The 27,416-nt window shown below is 39.5% G+C and overlaps 4 protein-coding genes across 4 annotated transcripts; 1 reads left to right on the plus strand and 3 right to left on the minus strand.

Annotated features, from left to right (window-relative positions):
- Window positions 1–599: 599 nt before the first annotated feature.
- On the minus strand, window positions 600–7,439 carry LOC146633578 (uncharacterized). The gene is made up of 2 exons (XM_085352356.1): window positions 7,290–7,439; window positions 600–1,758 (listed from the first exon to the last, which is right to left on the minus strand). Exon 2 carries the CDS (start codon window positions 1,755–1,757, stop codon window positions 828–830), a length of 930 nt encoding a protein of 309 aa, XP_085208482.1. The 5' UTR covers window position 1,758; window positions 7,290–7,439; the 3' UTR covers window positions 600–827.
- On the minus strand, window positions 2,511–10,239 carry LOC146633579 (uncharacterized). Its single transcript, XM_085351869.1, has 3 exons — window positions 9,511–10,239; window positions 2,839–2,949; window positions 2,511–2,519 (listed from the first exon to the last, which is right to left on the minus strand). Exons 1-3 carry the CDS (start codon window positions 10,237–10,239, stop codon window positions 2,511–2,513), a joined length of 849 nt encoding a protein of 282 aa, XP_085207995.1.
- A 6,196-nt stretch (window positions 10,240–16,435) lies between these two features.
- On the minus strand, window positions 16,436–18,873 carry LOC146633580 (zona pellucida sperm-binding protein 3-like). The gene is made up of 10 exons (XM_085352357.1): window positions 18,493–18,873; window positions 18,300–18,415; window positions 18,106–18,209; window positions 17,864–18,038; window positions 17,502–17,619; window positions 17,342–17,424; window positions 17,105–17,259; window positions 16,826–16,978; window positions 16,671–16,751; window positions 16,436–16,596 (listed from the first exon to the last, which is right to left on the minus strand). The coding sequence occupies exons 1-10, from the start codon at window positions 18,871–18,873 to the stop codon at window positions 16,436–16,438; spliced, it is 1,527 nt and encodes a 508-aa protein (XP_085208483.1).
- Window positions 18,874–23,307: 4,434 nt separating this feature from the next.
- LOC146633581 (uncharacterized) lies at window positions 23,308–25,047 on the plus strand. The gene is made up of 4 exons (XM_085352358.1): window positions 23,308–23,356; window positions 23,652–24,008; window positions 24,079–24,185; window positions 24,829–25,047. Exons 1-4 carry the CDS (start codon window positions 23,308–23,310, stop codon window positions 25,045–25,047), a joined length of 732 nt encoding a protein of 243 aa, XP_085208484.1.
- The last annotated feature ends 2,369 nt before the right edge of the window (window positions 25,048–27,416 follow it).

Here is a 27,416-nt window from a genome sequence, read left to right on the forward strand (position 1 = left end):
AGAAAACAAGTTCACAAAGTCCTAAAGAGAAACCTTTGTTTCTCTTCTTGTTTTGTTTTGCATCTAAGTCTTTAAGGTTTTCAGTTCAAGCAAGGAAACACCATTTCAAAGTGTACAATGGAACAACTCCTGTTATTCAACTGGTTGTAACAAAGTGTTGTAGCTGACTGATTCTTAGGACATGGAGTTCTGGTTGTAATTTATTTTTCTTTTTATCACACACAATGTGAGATCAAACTAACTGGGTTTATTTACTATAAAATTAATAAACCCTTATTAAGGAAAGTCATGAAATATGAGATGATGTGGTGTGAAATTAAAAAATTTAGCTGATTATTAAAATAGAAATGGGGAAAGTTGGGGAACAAAAAATAAATCCATAAATTAGCAATTTCTCTCGAAAAAGCTGACTCACTTACAGCCTTAAATCAGGGTGTTATCTGCGTAGTTATGATAAGCCACCCTCTATTAAAGGAAGCATAGACAGAACAAAATTGGCTGAATAAAAACAAACTACATTTTCAACAATCTTATGGATACTTTGAAACCAATAATAGAGACAATAAATATTATAGTGTAAAATATACCAATTTCTCTGTTTTTTCAAGAAGGATTGACAACTTCAGTCTTCAGTGCTGCAGGGAAAATGTCAGGAAAAAGACTTTAGGGGCTGAGCTTCTGAGGAAAAGAAAAAAGGGAGTGTATCAAGACTGCAGGAGGAAGACTGATGGCGAAACACGGTTTGCTCAAGGGTTTTGCAGTCAGTGGCAGTACACTGTAATAAAATGCTCTATTTAATCTGTGTGTTGACACTGATTGTAGTTAAATTAATATATAAGTGAGTATGCCAGATACAGAAGACCAAAGATGACTGAAACACCAAACACAACACAGAAACACCTAACACAGGTGTTGTTGTCCTGCAAAGTAGAGTTGAAGCTTTCTGGGGAGACAAAAGCATTGTGTTGCCTGCTCTCTGTGATGTTGACCACAGTATCACTTAGTGTGTTGCTTCTCTGTGATGGCTGCCATCTGTTGTGTTTGTGAGAGGAATTGCTCTTCTGGATCACAATAAACAACAACAGTCCAAGACAAGCGAGGTCACCCCACGTGTTTCTCATCTCTGATAGCTGGGAGTCATCAGCGCTGCTTCTAAAGTGGTCTCTGAGAGACATCAGTAAATTGATGTCATTACTGTCCATGGAAAACTTGCTGATCGCTCTTAAGAGGTCAGCAGTGATCTCATATGTATATTGTGGATCATAATCTGTCCCTCGATATTCAGATGTACCATAATGCTGTGTGATATAGACTCGGTCTATTATCTGTGAAGTTCGCCATCCATGGTTTGGCTCCCTGACTCTGATTATGATCCGAGCCCTGTTGCCGGCCTCGTGCTCTAATTGGAAGACATGATGTGGAAGTCGCAACGATCCTTCTCGATGGATATTCCCAAGACTGTAGTACTGATATCCCCACGGCGGTGGCTCTAACAGCTGTTCATCGTTGCGATAATGATGTGAGCCATAATCACCACTATTTGGGTCAAAGATCAGACTTATGTCACCGTTTATGTCAATGTCAATTTCATTGGCAAACCAGTGGAGCAACCAGAGGCTCTGCTCAGGCACAGACTGGCCAAAGCCTACTGACCTCAGATCAGTGATTGAGTTGAGCTTTCGTCTTACAGCTGACACAGAGCTGAAGGTCAGGAGGAGAGCCACACAGCAGCTCATCATTCTTCCAAACATCTTCATCCTGTGGAGATTTAAGAAGTCACTGTTTTTATTGTTCATGCATACTTTATATTCTGACATTCATTAGATGATTTTTTTTGACCAAGTGAAGCATCAAATGATTATGTGATGACTGCATATTGTGATTAATAGAATATTAATTATTAAGACAGCTTTAACTGTCCGTCCGTCCGTCCATGTATATACAGTGGGATGCAAAAGTTTGGGGAACCTTGTTAACCCTCTCAGGCTCAAATTAGTTTTTTTGTTGCGAATGCACAACCAAGTCCTGCAGTGGTACTTCTGAGTAAAAAAAACTCATAAAATATGTATGTGGGGTAATCAGGTTGTTAGTTTTTAACTGTTGCAAATCGGCAACGTCTGCCTTGAGAGGGTTAATAGTCATTATTTTCCTGTATAAATCGTTGGTTGTTACAATAAAAAATGTCAGTTAAATGTGTCATATAGGAGACACACACAGTGATATTTGAGAAGTGAAATGAAGTTTATTGGATTTACAGAAAGTGTGCAGTAATTGTTTAAACAAAATCAGACAGGTGCATAAATTTGGGCACTGTTGTTATTTTATTGATTCCAAAACTTTTAGAACCAATTACTGGAACTCAAATTGGCTTGGTAAGCTCAGTGACCCCTGACCTACATACACAGGTGAATCCAATAATGAGAAAGAGTATTTAAGGGGGTCAGTTGTAAGTTTCCCTCCTCTTTTAATTTACTCTGAAGAGTAGCAACATGGGGGTCTCAAAACTACTCTCAAATGACCTGAAGACAAAGATTGTTCACCGTCATGGTTTAGGGGAAGGACACAGAAAGCTGTCTCAGAGATTTAAGCATCATCTTGCAGCAGATGGAGTCACTGTGCATCATTCAACCATTCGGCGCACTTTACACAAGGAGATGCTGTATGCAAGAATGATGCAGAGGAAGCCTTTTCTTCACCCACAGCACATTTGGACAAGCGACCTTCATTCTGGAATAAGGTGCTGTGGACTGATGAAACTAAAATTGAGCTATTTGGGCATAACAAGGGGCGTTATGCATGGAGGAAAAAGCACACAGCATTCCAACTCCTGCTACCTACAGTAAAATATGGTGGTGGTTCCATCACGCTGTGGGGCTGTGTGGCCAGTGGAGGACTGGGAATCTTGTCAAAGTTGAGGGACGAATGGATTCCACTCAGTAGCAGCAGATTCTGGAGACCAATGTCCAGGAATCAGTGACAAAGCTGAAGCTGCGCCGGGGCTGGATCTTTCAACAAGACAACGACCGGAAACACTCAAACTCCACTAAGGCATTCATGCAGAGGAACAAGTACAACGTTCTGGAACGGCCATCTCAGACCCTAGACCTGAATATTATTGAAATCTGTGGTGTGAGTTAAAGAGAGCTGTCCATGCCCGGAAGCCATCAAACCTGAATGAACTAGAGATGTTTTGTAAAGAGGAATGGTCCAAAATACCGTCAACCACAATCCAGACTCTCATTGGAACCTACAGGAAGCGTTTAGAGGCTGTAATTTCTGCAAAAGGCGGATCTACTAAATATTGATTTCATTTCTTTTTTTTGGTGCCCAAATTTATGCACCTGCCCGATTTTGTTTAAACAATTATTGTACACTTTCTGTAAATCCAATCAACTTCATCTATCTATCTATCTATCTATCTATCTATCTATCTATAATATATATGTATATGTGTGTGTATGTATGTATATGTGTGTGTATGTATGTATGTATACAGTGTATAAACATACTTTTGCACCAACACACATGTATACATGTCACTGTTATGAAAATAGTGGGTGAGAACTAGACTTGTAGTCAAGACCATCTAAACCAGCGGTCCCCAACCCCCGGGCCTCGGACCGGTACCGGTCCGTGAGTCGTTTGGTACCGGGCCGCGAGAGTTGAGGCTCAGGTGTGAAATGTATAGTTTTCAGGGTTTTTATCGGTTTTCAGCGTTATTTTGTTATCGGTTTTATCGGTTACTCGGTTTTCCTGGGTCTTTTCACGTGTGTTATGAATAAATTTTAATTTTTTCGGTACTGGTACTAGTTTTATTTTGTTGTATTTATCCGCAACACCTTAAAGGCCGGTCCGTGAAAATATTGTCGGGCATAAACCGGTCCGTGGCGCAAAAAAGGTTGGAGACCGCTGGCCTAAACCAAGATCAAGACGAGGACAGTCCAAGTCATGACCAAGACAAAGTCAAGACTGAGACCGAGACAAAAAAAGTCTTTAAACTGCACCCAGATGCTGCTTTGTTTACGGGTGTCAGGCATATTTATGTGTTTTTGCAATGCACTCGCACGGCCCTCCTCACCGCTGTCTACTGTCTCACTCACTTACTGAGAGGACAGCTCCACTCGACTGCCGCGTCTCTCTCTCTCTCTTTTTTTCTTTTCTGTATTTCCTTTTCAGGGCCTTTTTTTTAAACTTTAACTTTATTGAAATTATAAAGCGAACAGTCAGTCATTCTAGTTCAGTTTGTACAGTAGACATACAAGGCAAATAAGAGTAACAATATACAGTACAATGAAATAAGAAGGATAAATAAATAAAGAAAAAGAAAGGGGGGGGGGGGGGGATGTGACAGACTTCATAACAACTTTGTACTTGAAAGTTGTGACAGCTCATTCGTTAAACATGTCTGAATGAATTTCAATCAATGATAAATCTTTTTTATTGGAAGTTAATTTAAGAGAGTTTAAGTAATATTCAATTTCAATCAAAAACAAATTAAATGATGGGGTTGAGTTTTGAAATTTACATTTATATATATGGAATTTCCCTAATAAGATAGAAAAATTGACAATGGCACATATTTTTTTTTCTTTAGTTTCAAAATAAGTGATAATGTTCTTCCCTTCAATTTTGATTTCGTATGTTGTCTTGCACAGTATATAATTTTCAAGCTCTCTCCAAAATGTAGCACTATATGAACAGCCATAAAACAAATGAGTAACACTTTCAAGTTCAGTTTTACAAAAGGTACATTTTCTATCAATGTCACAGAATCTTGAAATGTACGTGTTAGATGGATATATGTTATGTAATATTTTCAAATGTAATTCTCTAACTTTGTTTGTAATACAAAATCTAAAAGGAACAAGCCACGCTTTATCCCAGTTGATATTATCAAAAATAGCATTCCGAAAAAACTTCCCTCTTGGAGTTATTTTCTTCGCATTATACAAACATTCTCTAATATGTTTATTGGTGCATTTCTTGCTTAAGAAATCAATACCATTTATATAAAGAGTGTTAACGGATGCATGTGGTGTGTTCTGTGTTTTGTAGCTTTTCATCAACTCAGTCAGTCCACTGGGAATGGACTTTATTACAGAGCTAAAATCTTTAAATTTGATAGGGAATATTTTTTCTGTAATAAAGTCATTGTAACTAAGTAGCTGGCCTTCAGAGTCAAATAAGTCTTTTAAATATATTATATTTTTATCAATCCAATTCTGCAAATATAGTGATTTGTTCCTCTTAGTAATACATTCGTTATTCCAGATAATAGATCTATGTGGAGAAAAGTTATGTGAATAACATAATTTCCAAGCCAACAATGCCTGTTGATAAAATGCAGACATTTTAACTGGTAACTTTGATATACTATAATTACAAGACAATAGGAACTGTAAACCTCCAACATTTCTAAAAATGTTATGTGGAATGAAATGCCATAATGATCCAGGAGATTTTAAGCATTCTTTTAGCCATTTCACCTTAAATGTATAGTTCAGGTCCATGAAGTCCAGAAGGCCAAAACCACCTTTATCTTTAGGTCCACAAAGCAATGATTTTTTTAGATGATGGTGCTTATTCTTCCATACAAAGTTAACAAATAAGCTATTAACATTTTTACATGTGGAATCATACACATTAAGGGAAAGAGCTGGATACACAAATCTGGAAACACCTTCAGCTTTAGTCAAAAGGATTCTACCAAAAATGGATAGGTCTCTTTGGAGCCATAAGTTCAATATAGTTTTAGTTTTTTCCATCTGTTCTGCCGTTTTTTCCACTATACTACAAAATGTATCATCATTCAATAAATTATTATTTAGCTTCCAAAAACCACGTAGTTTACTTTGACTTTGTTTATTGCCAACTAAGTGAATTGTGATCAATTTGTGATCAGTTAATGGAGCAAAATCATGAGAAGATTCTGAAACAAAATGTAAACATGAAGAAGATATTAACCACAAATCAATTCTGGATTGTAGAGATCTATTTGCATTGCTCCAGGTAAACTCTTTTGTATCAGAGTTGAAGAATCTCCATACATCTATAACTGCAAGTTGTTCACAGAAAAATGCAGTGCTTTTAAATTTTGAGTGTTGAGATGTTCTTATTGGCACTCTATCTATAAGATCGTCTGGAGCATCATTGTAATTAATCTCCTCCAAGAATCATGTGGGCTCCTTTATATTTTGATTTAAAAAAAAATCAAGTTTCTCAGATAATTGTATGCACATAGATTTGGCCTGAGTTGTGTTGTTATGACTGTATAAATTACAGACTATAAAGAAGGTGTTGTCCAATTTGAAAACCAGAATAATCCATCTGCCTTCACCTGAAGACTGCCGCGTCTCTCACCCTCTCTGTTTTTCACATAATGATATTATCATATCCTCGCATGTGATTGGCCACAATATGGAGGGATTGGAGCATAGCAGAGCCACTGTTTGTACTAATTACAAATTATTTGAATGTATTTAACTTTTTTATATTACACCCCCTGGCATATGTTAATTTATGTCTCGAACTCCTGTTAGCTTCGAGCTGGTGGGTAACAGACGTCTCCGAAAACGTCGGAGCACTTTTGCAAATATGTGATGTCTTGATAAACCGATCAGATATTTGATTTTTTACACGGCTACATTCACGCCTGAAAATATCTTAAACGTTTATCTCGCAAAAGTTCATCTTACCTTTTTCCCTCCTATGTCCCTTGCGGGGCTCCGTAGAAATCTCCCCTGTCATAAACTCTAGCGACTTAATATCATCGCCTTCCTCAGCTGTCGGTCCTTTCTTCGGCTCATATTTAGAGACGCGCTCGTAGCGTTACCCCGATGACCCGTTAGCAAGTTTGCCACTAGCGTCCTTAATCCAAAATATCCCAGGGAGCGATGATTTAAATTAAGCAGTGTTAACCGAGGTTGTTACTGGCCGTCCAGTGGCTCCGGACCGAAATCAAAACTGAAATCAAAACGCTGAAAACGGAAAAACTAATCCAGTAGCGAAAGCAGTGCGTGCGGCACGACAACAAACAGGTGTCATGATACACACCTCTCCCTGTGCCAGAAAGTGAAACTATGACATTTTTCTAAACTGTAGTAATACTACAGACTTATAGATCATTTTTCATGTGAATGAGTATGCTTGTAATTTAAGTGCAGTGTAATCCACTTCATGTTAAACCCACTTCATTGTATCTTTAAATATAGAATAAATTCTGCATTAGGGCAAAATCATGTGAGTGAAAGTAAGTGAAAAGGAATCCATGAGGAAATGAGAGAACTTACCTTTGTAAGTCTGCTGTTGTTTGTGTGAGGACAGTCGTAACTCCCTTTAAGTTTTGCTTTCCTTGTAAATGAAACCAGAGCAATAAGCTCCGCTAGTGGCGAAGATGAATGTTGACAATCCAGATATTTAGATGAGGCTATTAAAGAGCAACGCCATCATGGATTTAAGGGTTTCTAGTTTAACAGTCACGTGAAAGCAAATTATTGATCATTTTATGAGCAAGTTTATGGCCAAAGTTTGAATATGGGCGTGTCTGCCCCACTGTAGGGTGAGAGGTTGCAGTAGTGTCTGTAATATAGGAGCTGGTTACAAATGAATTTCAAATAGTGTACACATTTATTCAGTGGCAGTGTTTTCTTGTATGATTTGTTTGGTCATTCAAGTTTCCTTATTTAAAGGCGTTCTATAGTTACTGTCATCATAAAATAACTTTGAGATCATTCATACATAGAAAGATGTGATTGTGTGTGTTACAACTCAGACTTTTAGTTTCATTATCTCAAACTGTAACTAAAATTGAGTTTCATTTTTGATTTGATTTGTACTAAAAGTCTGTGAAACACAAAGAAAACCATGTAAATGTTGGCATAAAAGTATTTTAATGAATGAATGTGTGCAGTCGACCAGTGAGTCAGAAGTCAACACTTTAGCAGTGAGTGACCCTGTAGAACTTTGTTTAGGATTACAGTACTTCTCTCTTTAGTTATATTAGTACACTTTTAATACTGGAGCGTGACACCATACTGGAGGAGAAGTCTGTTTTCAAGGTGTTTGCTCTTTGCTTACATTGTGGAAATAAAATCATCAAAGAGCTCAGAGTCAGGGCGTCACGAAGCACAGCATCTGAAACTGACAAAATAATGTTACAGGATCAAATTTCATCTAACTCTAAGCTTTACAACATTCTTCATGAAACATCTCCAAGCTGTAAAGAAACAGTCACTGTGGATCAGGGGCATCAAACATAACACCCAATAGAAAATGAATGCTTAAAACAGGCAGCAACAGGAGCCAGCGTTGTGACAGAACTGTAATAAATGAAATTGATGTACATAATAATCCAAATGAAAATCTAAAGAGGAGACAACAAGTTTAGAGACTCCTAAAGAAGAACCATTGTTGACTGTGGATGTTTGGATGAAAGTGATGCTCAGTGACGAATGTGCACGAGTCAAGCAGATGATGCTGAAATGTTCATTTATTGCTGTTCCAATGACACAAAGATGACTGATGATAATAAGCACATTTCCCCAAAATGGACTATATGATGAATAAACCCATTGTAAGGAAAGGCATGAAATATGAGACCATGTGGTGTTAATTTAAAAACTTACACGATTATTGAAATAGAAAGGGATATAGTTGGAGACGATCTAAGACAGTTTGTTTGAGCAGCAGGCAGCAGAGCTACTAAATGTCATATCACCCTCTTTATTTTCACATCAAGGCACCACAGGATGAGCGGCTCTACTGCAGATACCTGCCAGGTTCATATTAATTAAACATGTCAGGTATAAATTTAGGGCCCAAACTTTCTCAGTGATTTATCTGAAGTAAGTTTAAAAAAAAATTAAATATCTTACTGGAAGTCTGCTCTTTAATAAAAATATCGTTGCAGTAGTCAACCAAAAAATAAATCAGTAAATCAGCTTCTTTTTTAAAAAAAGAAGCTGATTCGGTTACAGCCTTAAATATAGATGTCATCTGCATTGTGGAACTTCACATGGTAAATAATCCCGACCTTCTAAGTTTTATTTAACAATCTGAGAATGGTTCCCATAAGACTCCAATAATTCCAGTGTCTGTATTCAGGCAGATATAATTTAACCCCTGCACAGTGACGAAGGCTTGATTGGAAAACACCATAGTTGCAATTAATATTCAAATAGTAACTATTTTGATTTTAAAAGTTCTTTCGCAATAATCGTACCAATTATGTAAAATTTCAAATCCATAATAATCATAATAATTATATTATATTATATTATATTATATTATATTATATTATATTATATTATATTATATTATATTATATTATATTATATTATTTTATTCAAGAGGGATTTGACAATGGGAAGTTTTAGCGATGCAAACACAGCACATTCTGTGTGCTGATACTGATTTTAATTAAATTAATACTTGGGCAAGTTTTCAAGATACAGAAGACCAAAAACAAAAAAATAAATAAATAATGAAAATCAAACAGATTGAATAACCGACCCAAGTGAACCAATCATTCTGACGTCTGTTGTGAGAGGAATGGTTCTCCTGCATCACAGTGAACAGCAATAGTCCAAGACAGGCAACGTAGCCCCACGTGTTTCTTGTGTTTCTTTCCTCTGAAAACTGGGAATCATCTCTGAGAGACATCAGTAAGTTAATAGGGTCCAAGAAAAACCTCCTCAATGCTCTTAAGAGGTTAGTAGTGACCCGATATGTATGTAGTGGATCATAATCTGTCCCTCGATGTTCAGATGTCTCATAATGCTGTGTGATATAGACTCGGTCTATTCTCTGTGAAGTTCGCCGTCCCACATTCTGCTCCCAGACTCTGAATATGATCCGAGCCCTGTTGCCGTACTCGTGCTCTGATTGAGGGTGAGTGACATAATGTGGAAGTCGCAACGATCCTTGTTGATGGATATTCCCAAGACTGTAGTAGTGATATCCCCACGGCAGTGGGTTTAACAGCTGTTCATCGTTGCGATAATGATGTGAGCCATAATCAAAACTATTTGGGTCAAAGGTCAGACTTATGTCACCGTTTATGTCAATGTCAATTTCACTGGCAAACCAGTGGAGCAACCAAATGCCCTGCTCAGGCACAGACTGGCCAAAGCCTACTGACCTCAGATCAGTGATTGAGTTGAGCTTTCTTACAGCTGACACAGAGCTGAAGGTCAGGAGGAGAGCCACACAGCAGCTCATCATTCTTCCAAACATCTTCATCCTGTGGAGATTTAAGAAGTCACTGTTTTTATTGTTCATGCATACTTTATATTATTAATTATATTGTGATTAATAGGATAATCATGATTAAAACAGCTTTAAATGTATTCCTAGTTTATAATTTGATAGTCATTCAGCCACACAAACACTGAAACAGGTTTTACTTGTTTGTCTCCTCTCTGGTTTATACCATCTATTATGGGTTGGAATTTAAAATGTTGTTTTCTTCAGTTGAAATCAAAAGTTACTTTTTTAATATTAGAGTTTACTTTTAATTAAGAGGGTGTTAAGAGAGGCTTGTTAGTGAGAAATGTTGTTTTCTCAAACAGCTTTAACTTTGTGACATAAAGAGAGAAAATCACACTAATAACTTGTATCTGTAACTTGTTGGCTGAAGCCTCCTGTCAGCTTCAGATAAATAACAGGGAAGGATCGCTCAACACTCAGTTTACAGAGGATTTATTAAACAAAGCAAACTAAGTAATTCTTTAACAAAGAAGTGAAGCATATTTTATAGCCATGACCAAACATGCTTTTATTTTATTCATTACACTGCTTTTAAACCAGAATTTTATTTATGTTGTCAGGTGTGGCTCAGAAACGAGTCCAGTATCTAAAGCAGTGCGTGCGACACGACAACAAACAGGTTTCATGATACTCACCTCTCCCTCTGTCAGAAAGTTAAACTGATTACGTTTGTCAAAACTGTAATATTGCAGACTTATAGATCATTTTTCATGTGAATGAGTATGTTTGTAATTTAAGAGAAGGCAGACTAAGTGCAGTGTAATCCACTCCATGTTAAACCCACTTCACTGTATCTTTAAATATAAAATAAATGCTGCATTAGAGACGAGGGTAAAGTCATGTGAGTGAAAGTAAGCAAAAATGAATCCACCAGGAAATGAGAGAACTTACCTGTGTAAGTCTGCTGCTGTTGTTTGTGTGAGGACAGTCGTAGCTTCCTTTATGTTGTGCATTTCCTGGTAAATGAAACCAGAGAAACAAGCTCTGCTAGTCGTGAAGAGGAAGTTTGATATTCCAAATATTTGGATGAGGCTATTAAAGAGCAACACCATCATGGATTTAAGGGTTTCTAGTTTAGCAGTCACGTAAAAGACCATTTTATGTCCAAAGTTTCAATATGGACATGTCGACTGTAGGGTGAGAGGTGTATTAGAATAATTCAGCCTTCTGGAGATCGTGTCAGCAGGGTTGATTAAACTTTATTTGCCTCCAGCAGCAGGCTCACTGAGTCTATTTGTTTCAAGAAATGTGTGAGACACAAAGAAAGCAATGAATGTGTGTGTTGAACCAACGAGTCAGAAGTCAACACTTTAACAGAAGTTAACACTTTAACAGAAGTTAACACTTTAACAGAAGTTAACACTTTAAAACACTTTTAAGGACTTACAGTGCTTCTCTTCTATGTTATATTAATCCACCTTTCAATTTCAATTTCAATTTCAATTTTATTTCTATAGCACATTTAAAAGTCACAAGTACAACAAAGTGCTTCACAAACGAACCATACTTGCAATTTACAACAGGAGAAAACAGTTAACAAAGAATAAAATTATAAAATAATAATATAAGAACAGGCATGAATCAGGGAAAATTAAGCTAAGTAGTTTGAAAAGCGAGCTTAAATAGATGGGTTTTTAACCGAGATTTAAAAGATTGGATAGTTTCCGACACACGGACATCAACCGGTAGGCTGTTCCAGAGTTTTGGTGCAGCGAAAGCAAAGGCCCGATCCCCCTTCGTCTTTAATCGAGACATTGGTTGCATTAGAAGCCCCTGATTAGAGGATCTGAGTGCCCTTGTAGGGATATATAGATTAAGAAGGTCAATCAAATAACTGGGTGCCAAGTTATTTAAGATTTTAAAAGTATATAAAAGAATTTTAAAAACAATACGGTATTTGACAGGAAGCCAGTGGAGGTCAGCTAGAATGGGAGTAATATGATCCTGTCTTCTAGCGCCGCTTAAAAGGCGTGCTGCGGCATTCTGGACTAATTGTAGGCGTTGAATAAGAGAGAGTTGGAGGCCTAAGTAAAGAGAATTACAGTAGTCCAGTCTAGAGGTTATAAAAGCATGAATGAGCCTTTCAAGGTCTTTATGTCGTAGGTAAGGCATTGCCTTCGAAATTTGGCGTAGTTGGTAGAAGCTGGTTTTTACCACTGCAGCCACTTGCTTATCTAATTTGAGGGAGCTGTCCAGCATTACTCCGAGATTTCTGACAGTGGGCGATAAGTGGCTGGCATAGGAACCTAAAGTCTCCGAAAGCTGTTTCAACGGCATGTGGCTACCAAAGACGATAATTTCTGTTTTGTTTTCATTGAGGGTGAGCGAATTATGCAGTAGCCAGTCTCTGACGTCACACAGACAATTAAGCAACGGCAATAGCGGGGATTGAAGATCCAAATCCAAAGGGAAATAGATTTGGATATCATCCGCATAGCAGTGAAAAGAGATATTGTGATTTCTAAAGATTTTTCCCAGGGGTAACAGATAGAGAGAGAACAACGTGGGACTTAACACAGACCCCTGGGGAACACCGCAACGAAGGGGTGCGGGGGAAGAGGAGTGATTTCCCATAGAGACAGAGAAAAACCGCTCGGATAGGTATGATTTAAACCATGAGAGTACTTTGCCTTTAAGGCCAACTACATGTTCAAGTCTTGAAAGGAGAATATCATGGTCGACCGTATCAAAAGCAGAGGACAAGTCTAAAAGAACTAAAACCACAGGGCGCCCTGTATCAACAGTTACGAGTAGATCGTTAAAAACTCTCAGTAAAGCTGTCTCGGTACTGTGGTGAGGTTTAAAACCAGATTGGAATTTTTCATTGATTCCATTTGCCTCTAAGAAAGATTGCAATTGCTTGAGAACAATTTTCTCTAAGACTTTAGCCATAAAAGGGAGTTTCGATACCGGCCTATAGTTTGAGAGGACATTAGGATCAAGATTACTTTTCTTGATTACAGGTTGGATAACTGCATGTTTGAACACAGCAGGGACGCAGCCTGATAGTAGTGATGAATTCATTATAAGTAAAATCCAGGGTCCTACAATATTCAGGGCGTTTTTGATAATGCGAGAAGGGAGCACATCATGACGGGAATTGGAATTTTTCGTTTGAGCTATTATTTCCTTAAGGGTCGGAAAGGAAACAAATTCAAACTGTTCTAGTACCGACGAGGGTTCGGATGTTAAAGATGTGTCCTCAATGGGTAGATATGTGGATCTTAGTGCTATAGTTTTACACCTTTAACACTGTGTAGCCGGTCTGGCCTGAAACTCCGATCGCCGTGTTCTCTGCGTTGTGCTGTGCGAATGACCAGAGGAGTCAACTCTCACTTTGGCAGCTGGGGCGGATTTATTCTCCCATAACTCTCCTCAGCGGTGCGTCAAGGCGACTGTTCAAAATAAAAATAAATCCGTACAGCAACTTCATCTTACTGGGCTTCTGCATGCACACCTCTCCTCAGCGGGGCCTCTAGGCGACTGAGGTGCAACACAATAACAAATTGATCTATTAAAATACTCGAACACATCTTTAAACATATATAAGAAATTAAAATGCACTGAATTGTGACATTTCCTCATCAACAACAAAATTAAGCTCTAGGGAGACCCCATTTACCAGTGGCAATTTTACATATTTTTAGTTACATATATTTAACAATAAGTTGAAGCAGTGAACATGAATTACAAACAACTAAAAGATATAACCAGTAGGTCCTACACATGACACAAAAATAAAAGAGGGAGCTCACATACCTGTTCAAAAGAAAAATAAATCAAATCTGAAGGTGGGCTTCTGCACGCACACCTTCAGGGGAGAGAGAAGAATAGCGGACCACATGAGAAACCACCTGCATGCTCCTGTGCCCTAACCTGAGATCGGCTAATTAGCATGCTGCAATAAAGTGCTGTACTCGACAGAGAAACAACAATTCACACTAAAACATCTGACAAAACTGTGAGACAAAATGCATCAAAGGTCAAGGGTCACACAAACCAAATAAAAGCTCCCAAAAAATAAATACAGAAAATAAATATATATAAATAAACACATATTCATAACCAAAACTGACAAAGCAAAATAACACTACAGGATGGATCTTTGGTGAAATATAAATTATTTTTTTAAGACACCCGTTACAACTGCACCATGACACCATAAGGGAGGAGAAGTTTGTTTTCCAGGTGTTTGCTCTTTTCAAACTTACTGGAAAAAATCATCAAAGTCCTCAGACCTCAGGGTGTCACAATGCACGGCATCTGAAACTGTCAACATAATGTTACAGGATTAAGCCTCTTCTAACTATAAGCTTTACAACATTCCTCATGAAGCATCTCCAAGCTGTAAAGCTTTACAGTCGCTGTAGATCAGGGGTGTCAAACATAAAGCCCAGCTAGGATGGGGTGTCTGGTGATCTGTACCTCAATTCAAGACATTTTAAAATCCAGGGGAGGTGCCAACAATGCAGGCCTAGATGTTTGCTGTATTTTATGGAGCTACTAAATCAAATTATTATTATTTTTTGTCACTTAAATGGTTTATTTCCTACAGAATAAAAACCCTGAATCAACATCTGTCTCAGGTCAGCCAATAAGAGGCTATGCCGAAGTGCATGCTCTCCTCTTTGAACAAGATAATGAGTTAAATGTTATCTTTTATAGCGGCAGGAAACAGGAACTACAGCAGAGGTCATCCTTATTCTCAGATATATGTAGGTTATAATATAAACATAATGAAAAGAGCCAGACAGGCTGAAGGAGCTGTTATCGCCAATATGCTTTCATATCAAGGACGGACTTAAGTGGGAAAGATTTTGAAGCTATTAAAGGTTTAAACGCTCCTGTCAATGTTCCCTCTAAGGCAGCGGTCTCCAACCTTTTTCGCGCCACGGACCGGTTTGTGCCCGACAATATTTTCACGGACCGGCGTTTAAGGTGTCGCGGATAAATACAACAAAATAAAACTAACACCGGTACCGAAAAAAAGAAGATTTATTCATAACATACGTAAAAAGACCCAGGAAAACCGAGTTAACGATAAAAACAATAACAAAATAACGAAAAGAAAAGAGGGCGATGACATTAATGCCAAGGGTTCTGAACTTATGTTTTGTTTTCACAGTGAACTGATGTCACTCATGCAACTTTGATCAGCCACCAAAATGTTCATATAGAGATTATTGGGAGCAGCAGAAATTGTGGCCATGATGACACATTCACAGTTGTCCACCCAACACCCCAACTGATTGTCTTGTAAGTAGAGAAATAAGTTCCTAAATGAAATTCCTCTACCACAGTGAGCAATCTAGTTTCCTCCAGTGCTGGAATCAGGCATGACAGACAGCATGTCTCAGGAGACCAGCTCAGTTACTGCAGATTAAACTGAATCATGTCTTAATTCACCCATTTTGTACTATTAGACGTTGGCACTGCATGAAGCAGTTTGATTATTCTACAGATCGATGTTTTATGTATTGCCTTGACTTTGATGCTGGCCCTCAAAGGGTTGATTATGTCTGCTGACGAGTCATTTTATTGATGGACAAACAGCACATTTCAGATTCAGCTCGAATATTTCAAATCTGATCTAAATTTTTTAAAAAAATGTTCCTTGATCTCTTCCCCCCCAGCAGTATATAATACATAAGTATTGTTTCCAATCATCACTAAAAATCTCATGTTAGTGCTGCCATTTTGCTCTGTCCTTCACTAAATCCCGGAACTTGTGTTTTCTTCCTCCTGCCTGACAGCTCCATATTTAATATAATCCTGCCATCCACCTGTGCATTGTTGGTGTTATTGATGAGCTGCAAGTCACTCAAAACTGGATCTCCTTCCATATACAACCCTCATTCGAGACAGACCAGCACCATCTCGCAACCTCATGTTAAAAGACAAGTCCAGTATCAAAATGCAAGTGCACTCGTCAGTTCTTCCCACAGCTATAGGAGTTAGAACCAGCAACATGTTAAGTGCAGCAGTCTCCCATAATCTAAGGTTTCTCCATGTTGCCTGCTACTCTACATCATGATCTCCTTCCAAAAGTCTCATCTTGACCAGTGACCCCGTGTTTCCAAAGAAATGTGCCTTGTTGCAGTCCATTTGCAAGATTGTGTAACTGTGACAGAACAGATTAGTCAGATCAGAGTACAATGTATAGCTAAGTTTATTTCTTAGGGTCAGACTCTATAGCAGTTGCATTAGACAGCATGGTCTCCTCCACTTCAAACTCTGAGGTGGTGTTGACATGGGGAGCTGCAGTGGTGCTGTTGTCCAGAGAGGATTCTTCAAGGTTCACTTTAAACTCTGGAGCATCTTCTTCCCCACCTGTAATTGGAGGAAAGAGAACCCCACATTATCACTGTTCAAATTTTAAAAGACTTGACAAGACCTTAGTTTACCTTTTCCAGCCATTTCACTTTTGCCATCAGTCTCATCAAAGTCTGGTGCAGACAAGTCAGGAAGCAGTCCTTTCTCCAAATCTATTATTTTAAGAAGTTTCACTTATAACAAAACCAGACTAAAAATGAGTAATTACTGTTGCCCTTCTGGTTACCAAGTTTATGTATTCCACTTCTCCACTGGCTTCCATACACAGCAGGCCCGCCGATTTTATTGAGACCCACAGGCAGCTTCTCCACAGGTAGAGGCCTGCTCTTCTGTGAGTGCAGGACCTTCACTGGTCCTAGTTTAGCTTCATGTTCCCACACTTCCCAAAAGAAAATAGGACACCATCAGACTTTCGAGCACAAAACTGGGTTAATGCTGACATCTAGTGGTGACCAGCATGCACAAAACTAAACAGCAGCTACAATGGACAGACTGGAAACTCTACCCTGATTAGTCCTCAGTGGTTCAGGTTCCACTGGTTTCCCAAACCCACGGGGACCAAATCTCCCTTGGCTGATGGGCTTACTGCGGGGCTGGACGACTTCATTCTGGCTTTGACACTGCCCACAGAGGTAGTCGTTCCCATCAGCTGACCGCCATCTGAAGAGAATCATTGGCACGTTTTAGTCAGTCCCACATGCATTGACTTTCAATCATCTGTTGGACACACTTTCAGACACACCTTTCGTTTATGAAGGTGCATGCTTTATTTGTGGATTCTGCATCATTCACTGGGACAGCAGTCAGATGGCATGTGATGTAGACCTAACAAGAGAATTTGTCAGGAAGATAAAGAAAGCACATCTGCAAGAGTACGACTTACTGCCACAATACATTCTCACCTCCCCGTTGTCGGCATTGTGGAACCTAAAGGCATCGATCACCAAGTGGAGCTTTTCGTCTTGTGCCCTGGGTAGGAAGAAGGCCCTCGACCCTGGAAGCCTTGAATCAACCAAGCACCTAAACAAGATTTTAGGGTAATGTGAGAGTCAGATAAACTACACTTAACTTGCATTGACTGTAGAAACTTTAACCTCAAGTCTGCATAACTCAAACCATTCTAGCCAGCCTTTACACCATCTTCATCATCAACAGTTACACTCCCTAAATGGCTCATCACTTTAGCCCCTCATTACTTTGCAACTCCCGCTCAGGCTTAAAATCCACTCTAACGTAGTCCAAATCCAGGCCTTTGTGTGCTTACCCATTTTCAATAAAACTGTATCTGGGTTGAGTGTTCACGTCTGGGTGAAGAGTGGCCACACAGCTGTTCATGAACACCCGGAGTCCCGCGTGATGTCCAACTCTGACTGAGGCCTCGATGCTGATGGGCTCGCCGAGGTAAAACACATTAACCCCACGCTCGTGCTGCCAGTCGTCTGCACAGAGAGCAGAGCGGTGAGCATAAAATCAAGGCCAAGAAGTCAGTGATGGAAGTCAACTCACCTGTCATCAGCTTCAGGTCAAACTCCAAGCGTTCCTCTGTGGTCTGCCTAGATGTGAAGGGGATCCAGGCAGGCTGGAGTGGAGAGCTGGACAAACTGTACTTCCTAAAATACAAAGCACATTTTTAAAAGAGTGAAGAATATATTGATAATCTTTGAAGGTGTACTTTATTAAAAATAAATGGGAATACAGACCTTTCATAATGGCACTCAATTGGAATCACAGCCTCCTCCATTCGGATTACGCCATGAGGAGAGGCCACAGGAGCGTAAATGAGGAGGTTTGTGTAGACTAGACATCCTTCAGTCATCTGTGGAGAGCAGGTGTGTTTATAAGTAGACGATGTAAGATTTAATACGTGTATAAGCTGCAGCACAGATTAGTTACCATGTGTTTGGTGCCGCAGTCCGCGAGGCCAGCGTGGATCCTGTACTCATCCTCAGAGGCCGCTGCGGCTCTGCAGTCGTCGCTGCCCTCCACTCCAAGGCGGAGGTCGTCGCTGTTAACAGGAGCTCCAATAGCAAACATGTCTGCCTTGATCACGACCTCCAGAGAGTCCGGGTGGCAGATCACGCCAACGGTGTTCACGTGCTCCCGTTCTTTTTGCTCCTGGTGCGCGCTGTGAGTGTGGCTGTGGCTCCACGAACGCGGAGCCCTCTGGAAGAAAGCATGAAGCGGTGGCGGCGGGAAAACTAAAGATGACTGAACGCAGAGTCCCGACAGGAAGAGCCCAACGAGGAGGTCAACCCAAAAATGTAAAGGCTCCATAAAGAAAACAAAACGAGGCAACCAGCTTCGGACCGCGAGCGCTCCTGTCTGACCCACGAGACAGCGCTCTAGGCTGACACGAGGAGCGTTTTAAGCTTCAACCAATCAGCCTCGTCAGCGTACCCCGCACACCTGAGTCCACTCAAACACTAATGAGCTTCTACCTGCATCCACGCAGTCTCGGGGTTTCTCTTGCCTCCTTTCCTAAACTCCCTTTCTTCACAGAAGGAAAAGTGGGTAGGAAAGACGGGTAGGAGGCTTCATATGGATTTGGGAAAAGATATAACTACGTACTTTATGCAGATCGTGTTAACGAGAGCAGTCTGTGAGAAACTGTTGGAACTGTACAAAGATCTAACACCGAAAAAGGGTGCTTTGTGTACCTCGTGGTTGTAGTAGTTGCTTCTATGTGAGTGTTAATTTACTTGTACTGAGAGGGAGCGAACGAGCGCGTAACTGGCACATTGGATGAGTGGCTCAAAGCTGTGAGCGAGGTGCCCACATGGCTCTGTCGTGAAACTCTTCTTCAGTGTTCACGATGAGTGTTTAGAGCTGACGCCCACTCACTGATGCTCAACGACGACACTGCTCAGATCAGGTGCGATTCTAGGATCAGAGCTTTGGGGGTGCTGAGCACCCAGAGAGCTGCCCAGCCAGGCAAAATAAACTTTACACGTCTTCCCTGTCTCTGTCAGTCCCTGCATCCTTAAATGTCTCCAGTTGTCCCAAGTTCTCTATGACTGTCTCCTTGGTGCATTTAAACCCCTGTTCCTCCCTGTCCTCGTCATCTGTTGTCTTCGTCTCTGTTATCAGTCATCATAATTTTACCATCTTTGTGCAAGTCTGCAAATTTCTTTATTAAATCATAAGATTCTTAAATTCATCAAGTCTCTCTGTGCCTGGATCCTCGTCACAAAACACAACATCACTGTTTTTGTTACTGTACATTTTAACACAATTTAATCCCCAAATTTTGAAAAGTCTGTAACAAAACCATCAAATCTGATAAAGTTTATTTAAATGCTGCAAAAGATGAATGGATTGGAATAGAAAAAAATACACATCCTAACCTTAATTACTGGGGGAGAATAATGAATGATGCTCATAGTGAGTAAAAAGTAAACTGAGTGCATTTTTGGACAGAGATTCACTTTTAATGAGTATGTATAATATAATACAGATACATACAAAAATACTCCCAAAACAGAATAAATTATTACAAAATATTAATAAAAAAAAATAAAAATGGAGGCAACTTTGCCTGTGGTAGAATGTATACAATGTATGAAAAAATCTTTACTGCAGACACTAATTTGACTAATTTAATAATACTAATTTTGTGTTGTAAGATTTATGAGTTTCATGCTTTCATAGTGGTACTTGGGAGAGCTTGACATTTTCTCAGGTGGTACACACTGTAAAAAGTTTGAGAAACACTGATAAGTGTATGTGTGCTATTGGAAAACATTTAAAGCTGTAGTACAGAATCTTTGAAACAAGCTTAAAACATTTTTAGAATATAAACAGAGCATCTGCTTCTCTTTACAGCTCCTCACTCCACCAGGGCTGTTTGGCACTTTCTGATAGTGCGCAAATGTGATGTACGTACTGCGGCAGTCATACAGACGACTGGACGGTCCAAAAGTTGGCCTACCTATTACTAGCTGAGGTTTTAGTAGAGTTGTGGCTGAACCACATAAAAATATATCATTAATTTTAATCTCCCAAATCAATGATAATGTTATGTTGGAATGTTGTTAAAGAGGGTCAAAATGTTTCAACCCAGTTTGTTTAGCAGATTCTGTATAGCAGCTTTAATATAGGGAGAACACAACTTCCTGATTGTGTGAGTAAATTTTTTTTTCTTTGTCAGTTTAAACAGTTTCTGTTGTGCCTGTCACTGTTCCCTGTCTGTTTTCTTACCTGGCTCTTCCTGACCTTGTACTTTCTCATGTTCCCCTCTTTCCTCTCTCCCTCTTTGGACTGACAATCATACACAAATAGATTGTATTCAATTAGATGAAAAAATTAAATTAATATGAAAAAAATACTATTAAGATCGCTAACAAAAAGTCCTCTTTCAGTGTACTTTCAACCAAAATGAATGTTGCTCCTTTTTTTGAAAAAAACTTCCTTATATCCATTATGAACCTGGCTGTCTCTCTGTACACACACACACACACACACACACACACCAGGAGTTATAATGTTAATGGGCATTCAGTCAGTTAGCTAGTTAGTATCCATTTCAAACAGGACAGTGGTAACAACACCAGGCTACGGACAATTTTAAGTTTTACATTTTAAATATGCTATATAAAATTCAATGGGAGCAACAGGACGGTCAAATGTCGCTGATTTTACTACAGAGTAGGACGGATTGTAGGGTAGCAAACATCGTCGGAAAACACGTTTTCAACACTGCAGGTTACCTGGTGTAATGGTTTTCAGCTAAAAAGAAACATGGTCTGACTCCTACCCAACTATATAAAGAGTAACTGCAGGTTAAATGCAGCTAACATGTCCTGTTTTCAGCCAGGCACTTACACCTCCGCTCCGCTGCGTCTCACAGTAGGGGAGAGACGAGCTGGAACAAACCATTTTTTTGGGGGGGGGGGTAGCTATACTTTTGTTGTTGAAATGTTACGTACTGTATGCTTTTTATATTTTTAGTAATGTGTCACAAAAACAGCAAATATTGTCAAAAAAGTAAGAAATCTTTGGGGGTGCTTCAGCCCAAAAATGGGCTAAAATCGCCCCTGGCTCAGATCGTCATGAAACGGGGCAGAAATCAGCTGATTTGCGCTGTCTTTATCTGAGCAGTGCGCAGATTTCACTGTACTGATTTAGTAACGATGTTAGAGATTGAGGAAATGTTTGTTAGATGTTCATGTGTGAAAATTGCAATGTGCAACAAAGAGACAAAACAAAACAAAAAAACCCGAAAGCAAAAGAGATGAGCGCATTTACGCACGTGGCCCAGTAGCACAGTAACCTTCATTGTTAACAAAGGCAGAGCTGATAGTGAATAATATAATACAGGTCAACTGTTACACCCAGAGATGAGAAATATGATGCATTCAAATAAAATGCATCATATTTCTTTTTTACTAATGATTTATTATTTACATTTTATTCTTTGTTTATGTATAAGGTAGTTCTCTGGTGCTGTGTGTGGGTCCTATAGAACATAATTCCTATTTTGTCTTTCTTTGCTTTAGTTTCATTTACATACACTTTTAGGTGATATTTTATTTCTGAGGCTTTCTAATGAATGGCCCTTACTGAAAAAAAACTTACTGAACAAATTCATTAAATGAATCACATCATATATATTTCCATGTACATGATGTTTTAAGTTATTTTTCTGTGTGTGGGTAAAGAGAATGAAAAGGAACTCTTGGAGACGAGTGTCAGGGATGATTTTGTTACAGAAGGGTGGCAGCAAGACTGAAAGGGAAGGTTTACAAGATGGTAGTGAGACCTGCTATTATGTACAGTTTTGAGACAGTAGTACTGACAAAAAGACAGGAGGCTGAGCTGAAGATGTTAAGATTTTAATTGGGAGTGATGATAATGGACAGGATTAGGAATGAGTACATCACACGGACAACTCAGGTTTGGAGACAAAGTTAGAGAGGTGAGGCTGAAATAGTTTGGGCATGTGCAGAGAAGGGACAGCTGGATGTTGAAGATGAAGCTGCCAGGAAGGAGGAAAAAAGGAAGACCTCAGAATGAAACAAATTTCCCACGTGTGGGACTAATAAAGGTTATCTTATCTTATCTTATGTAGTGAAGGGGGACATGCAGAGGGCTGCTGAGGTGACCCCTGAAGGGAGAAGCCAGAAGATAATTTTCCTGTGAGTATGTAAGTAACGTTCACAGATTTATGTTCTGTATTGTTTTACGTATGTTAGATCTTTCTGTGTTAAGGAAGCTATAAAACCACCTCCCACACTCTGCTCCACCAAGCATGGCCTCCTGACTGCAGGAACTTCACACAGTCACACAGAAACAAACTAGTTTTCTTATTTAATCTGTGTTTAGTTGATAATGTTGTAACCTGACTGTTGGAGGCAGTCAGAAGATTCACATGTTAGAACTCTATATTTGTTTTTACTTGACTAATTAAAAAAAAAAAAAACTTCTTGAGGATGTTGAGGATTCATTTTCACTGTAGTTTTTTACTCAGAGGGGTGTGCACCCAGCACGTGACAACCTTTACAAGTCAGAAAATCTCAGCGTGGAGCTCGGAGACCAAGGGGAGGATTTTAACAGCTGCTCTCGCTTTGAAGTCGTCTTCCTGCTTCGAGGTGAAGAACAATAAATAGGGTGAGGCTGTCCACAGAGACTCACAAGAGTGTGAAACAAAGAGGAAAGACACATTATGACTGAGCTGCGGTGGATCTCAGAGCTTCTGTAACTGAACGGACAATGAAGGCGAGGCCGGCCTGGATTCTTATTTTCTTTCAGCTGTTCGAAGGTAAGAAATACGGACATTTGAATCATATTAATAATAATGTGTGTGTGTGTGTAGACTTAAACTAAAAGTTTGTGAGAGAAGGTTTGAAATCATAAACCTTGGTAATGAATAAAAGGAACATTTGATCTCATGATGGGGGAAACAAATCAACCTCCACAACGAGATGTAAAGAAAGTGGAAAATCTGATGGCTCCTTCTCCAGCTGTTTGGACATGTGATAGACAGAAGGGTTAATCCTCAGGGATGTTGAGACATATTTCCGTGTGGAGTTAACGTCTATCATTCCCTCCTTCAGCCAACGCAGAGGTGATCTTAAAACGTCTGACGGAGGGTCAGGCTGTGGTGATCTCCTGCTCCCCTTGGCAGGCCCACGGAGGCCTGACGGGCCTCCACCTGTACCACCGCGGTGTCCAGAGCCAGACAACCCTGGTGTCCGTGACTGAGGCCGGTGAGGTCACGGTCGCCACGGATCACAGAGCTCGCCTGGTGCTCCGTGGAGACCTGAGCTCCATGAAGGTCAACGTGACCATTTCTCGCTTAGAGCTGAGCGACACAGGGCTGTACATGTGGGATCTGAGCTACAGAGACACTAACAACTCTGATCAGATGATCCTCTGCGCTCAGAAGACCTTCGTGCTGGTTGAGGTGGCAGGTATGTGGTTACACCACCTCACAGTGCAGGATTCAAGCTTGTTGAGATTTAACTGTTGTTTGTGCTGCAGGGAGGCCGTGCCACTGCTCTCCTGGTTACGCCCCTCTACTCTGGACCATCTTCACAGCAGCAGGGCTTCTTCTGCTGACCCTCACCTGGCTGGCCATCCAGAAATGTGTGAGTAGTTACCTCAGAGATGCAGCTTTAACTGAGCTCTGATAGTTTGGTTGCATAACTCCATCAAAATAACGGCTACAGCTGCACGAGTGAGTTACACGAGGCTAATTATCGATTAATGTGTCGGCTATGATCCTGGTCTGACAGTCATCTGTTTTTTTTTGAGGGAATCTTCTGATAAAGTGTGATGTGTGACTGCAGCATCGTTACTCAAAATGTGCAAAAGGTATTAGCAGACAGGAGCCCAAGTTAGAGGTGAACCACAGCAGGATCTGTGTTCAACAACCCAGACAACCTCAAATGACTGTACGCTTCATTTCCTGCTGCGTTATTATTAATACCATCAGTTTTGCACAAAATAGCCAAGGTGCAAAACCCAAGGACAGAACAGTTTCTAATGTAATTAGTATCATTTGCCTTTTTAAGTAACAAACTTTATTTATAAGGTCTGTGATCAGGTACTGGTGGAGTGAGCGTTAAAGGAGAGATTACTGGAGTATTTTGATATTTTCAGACTGAAAACCCACGAGGGATTTTTTATTTTATTTTTTTAAATCAAGACGACACATCCAAGCTACAAAAACAAAAGCTGAAACTTTTTGTTCTATCACAATCTAAAAAAAACCCCAAACATGTGTTGTAGGTGAAGTTAAGGTCTCATCGCAAACCACAACCTCATGCTCCGATCTATGAGGAAATGGGCAGGAAGCAGCAGCACCAGAGCCCCAGAGGCCCCCAGAATAACCACGAGGCCCCCTCGCACCTGGAGGAAGTCAACTTCCCCGTGTACGCTAACCCAAACATCCGACAGCTTCAGGACAACTACTACGCCTGTCCCAGACAGCTCAAACTGAGAGACTGACACCATCGGGCCAACGGTGCTGCGAGCAGTAACAGGAAATAACAGACGCCTTTGCAAAAATACAAGCGCTGCACACGCTCTGATGGTGATTTGCATTCAGGATACAAAAGGATGAAGAAATAGCACGAACCTGCACTGAGGCGACTCACTCTCTGAGCAGTATTCACTTTTAAAATTATATTTTGTACACATGCATTTAGTTTACTTTGTTCGTTTTAAACATAATTTAAGAAGTTTTTCTCTGTTCAAAACCCTTTTTATATATGTGATCAAACATTTGAGTGGTGATACTTAAAAATGGTTAGTGATACTTGTAACTCATTTTGGCTCAACTTGAAAGAAAGGCAGACGTGAAAAGTAAAAATGAGGTCAGAGGTCACATGTGACATTTAGAATTCCTGCACACCATTATCAGTTAGCAAAACAAAAATAGCTCTTTATAACATTATTATCACTTTTATCTTCAGCTAAATCTACTGAGCTTGAAGGAGCAGTCAAGCTGACATTTTAAATCCTTATACCAGGGGTGTCGTTATATGGCTTGGGGGCCAGAAACAGCCAGGTAGAGAAGACCTCCCCCATGACCAGTCACACTACACCAAAGTAATTAAGTAATATATAAACAAAGTAACAGTCTTTTCACCATCTACTCTTCCATTTCCATTAACTACAGCAGCATTTCTTCATCACAAACTCTGATGTTCTGCTGAAATTGCACTTTTTTTCCTTACATCTGGGAGATTCAGTGTGTGGTTAAACTTCTTCACAATGACAGAAATGAGTTAAACATCGCTGTTTACACGGTAAATTTTTACGCTGATAACACACCACACTTGTAAGAATCATAGTGTCTGAGTCAGAAGGCTTTTTGTCAATTTTAGACCAATAAATCATTGAGTCGACCTTAAAGACCTCGATGGACTGTTAACCCGACCCCGCTCTACACTCTGTGGAAAGTCTTTGAGCTATCGTGTTTACAGACAGGACAACACACATTAAACCTTCTTGGTGGAAGCAATACATGAGAAGGGGACGGCTTTAACAGCCAAGTAACAAAAAAATGCTATTTTTATTAATATTTGAAAGAAGCTCCATAGTTCATGAAAACATTTGTTTCGGTGCATGTCATTTAACAATCACATTCTATGAGGAGTAAGAGATATACAGAGAGAAACAAAATAAAAACAAAACATTACAAGCCACTGACTTCTCATTAACTCTCAGTACAGACGTTTTTACTTAATAATTCAAACAAAAGAAAAAAAAAAAAAGCAGCCCTAATCCCATAACTTTCCCACCCACCCTCTGTAAAACCTTAACCGAGGAGAAAAACAAACAAAAACAACAACAACAAAAAAAAAAAACCCTTGGAGGGTGACAGGCTAGAATCCCACAGTGCTAAAGAGTGAGACGCTCATTGGTTTTTAGGAATACACAGCATGGTGATGTAGCGCTAGGCCAATCTGAATCAGAGGGTGGGGGGAGGAAGCTGGAGATGGAGGTCTCCAACCCCTCTCTGCCCTCTTTATCAAAGAAAAAAACAAAACAACTCAAACAAATAAAAACACATTGGATCCCCAAAACCCCTGCAATAGATCAGCCACCTACAGCAAGTAGGCCATAAAATCCCCACCTTCACCCCTCCCACCCCCACCCCAAACACTTGTGCATAGTTTCATGATCCTTTTACAACCAGCTCACGTTTTACAAACATCCTCCAAGCTGTGAAAAATGCTCCACAAAAAGAAAGAAAACAAAATTCATCTATTATTAACATTAATACCCGCTGTGGGAGAATGAGAGCGAGAGAGAGACACAGAGAGAGAGAGAGAGAGAAAGAGATTAATGCACAATGTTTCCTGAATCAGTCAGGACGGGACCTCATTAAGAAAACACAATAAAGATTCAAACATACAGCATTTTGCATGTTATTCACCATCTTTTTTTTTTCTTAAACAAACTCAGACCATTTTTGTTTTTGTTTTTTCCATGTAAAGCAATTTTAATATATAGATTTATATATAAAGCACTCCATTTTTATTTTAAAGTCCATTATTTGGTTATTATGTAACTGCTACGGATTTAGAAACAAAAGGTATTCTCTCTTCTTCTGAAATCCATAACTTTCAGTGCTTAGAATTGTTTCTTTTAAGTCATCCTTTGTTTTTTTTTTGTTTTGTTTTTTTCTTTAAACTCATAAAAATGTACATTAAAATGGCGTGGAGTTGGTACTCTGGAACCCTGGCCTTCCTGAGACAAGATCCACTTTTTCGTGTGTGTGCAAGATAGTGAGCAATTATGTCTTTTTTTGTCTTCTTTTCTGTTTTTTTTATATAAAGGAAAAAAATATATATAATCAACATAAAACA

The sequence above is a fragment of the Diplotaxodon limnothrissa genome, linkage group LG4, assembly GCF_057381915.1.
Source record: "Diplotaxodon limnothrissa isolate DT_005_m linkage group LG4, D_limnothrissa_male_GT1.1, whole genome shotgun sequence".
Classification (NCBI taxonomy): Eukaryota; Metazoa; Chordata; class Actinopteri; order Cichliformes; family Cichlidae; genus Diplotaxodon; species Diplotaxodon limnothrissa.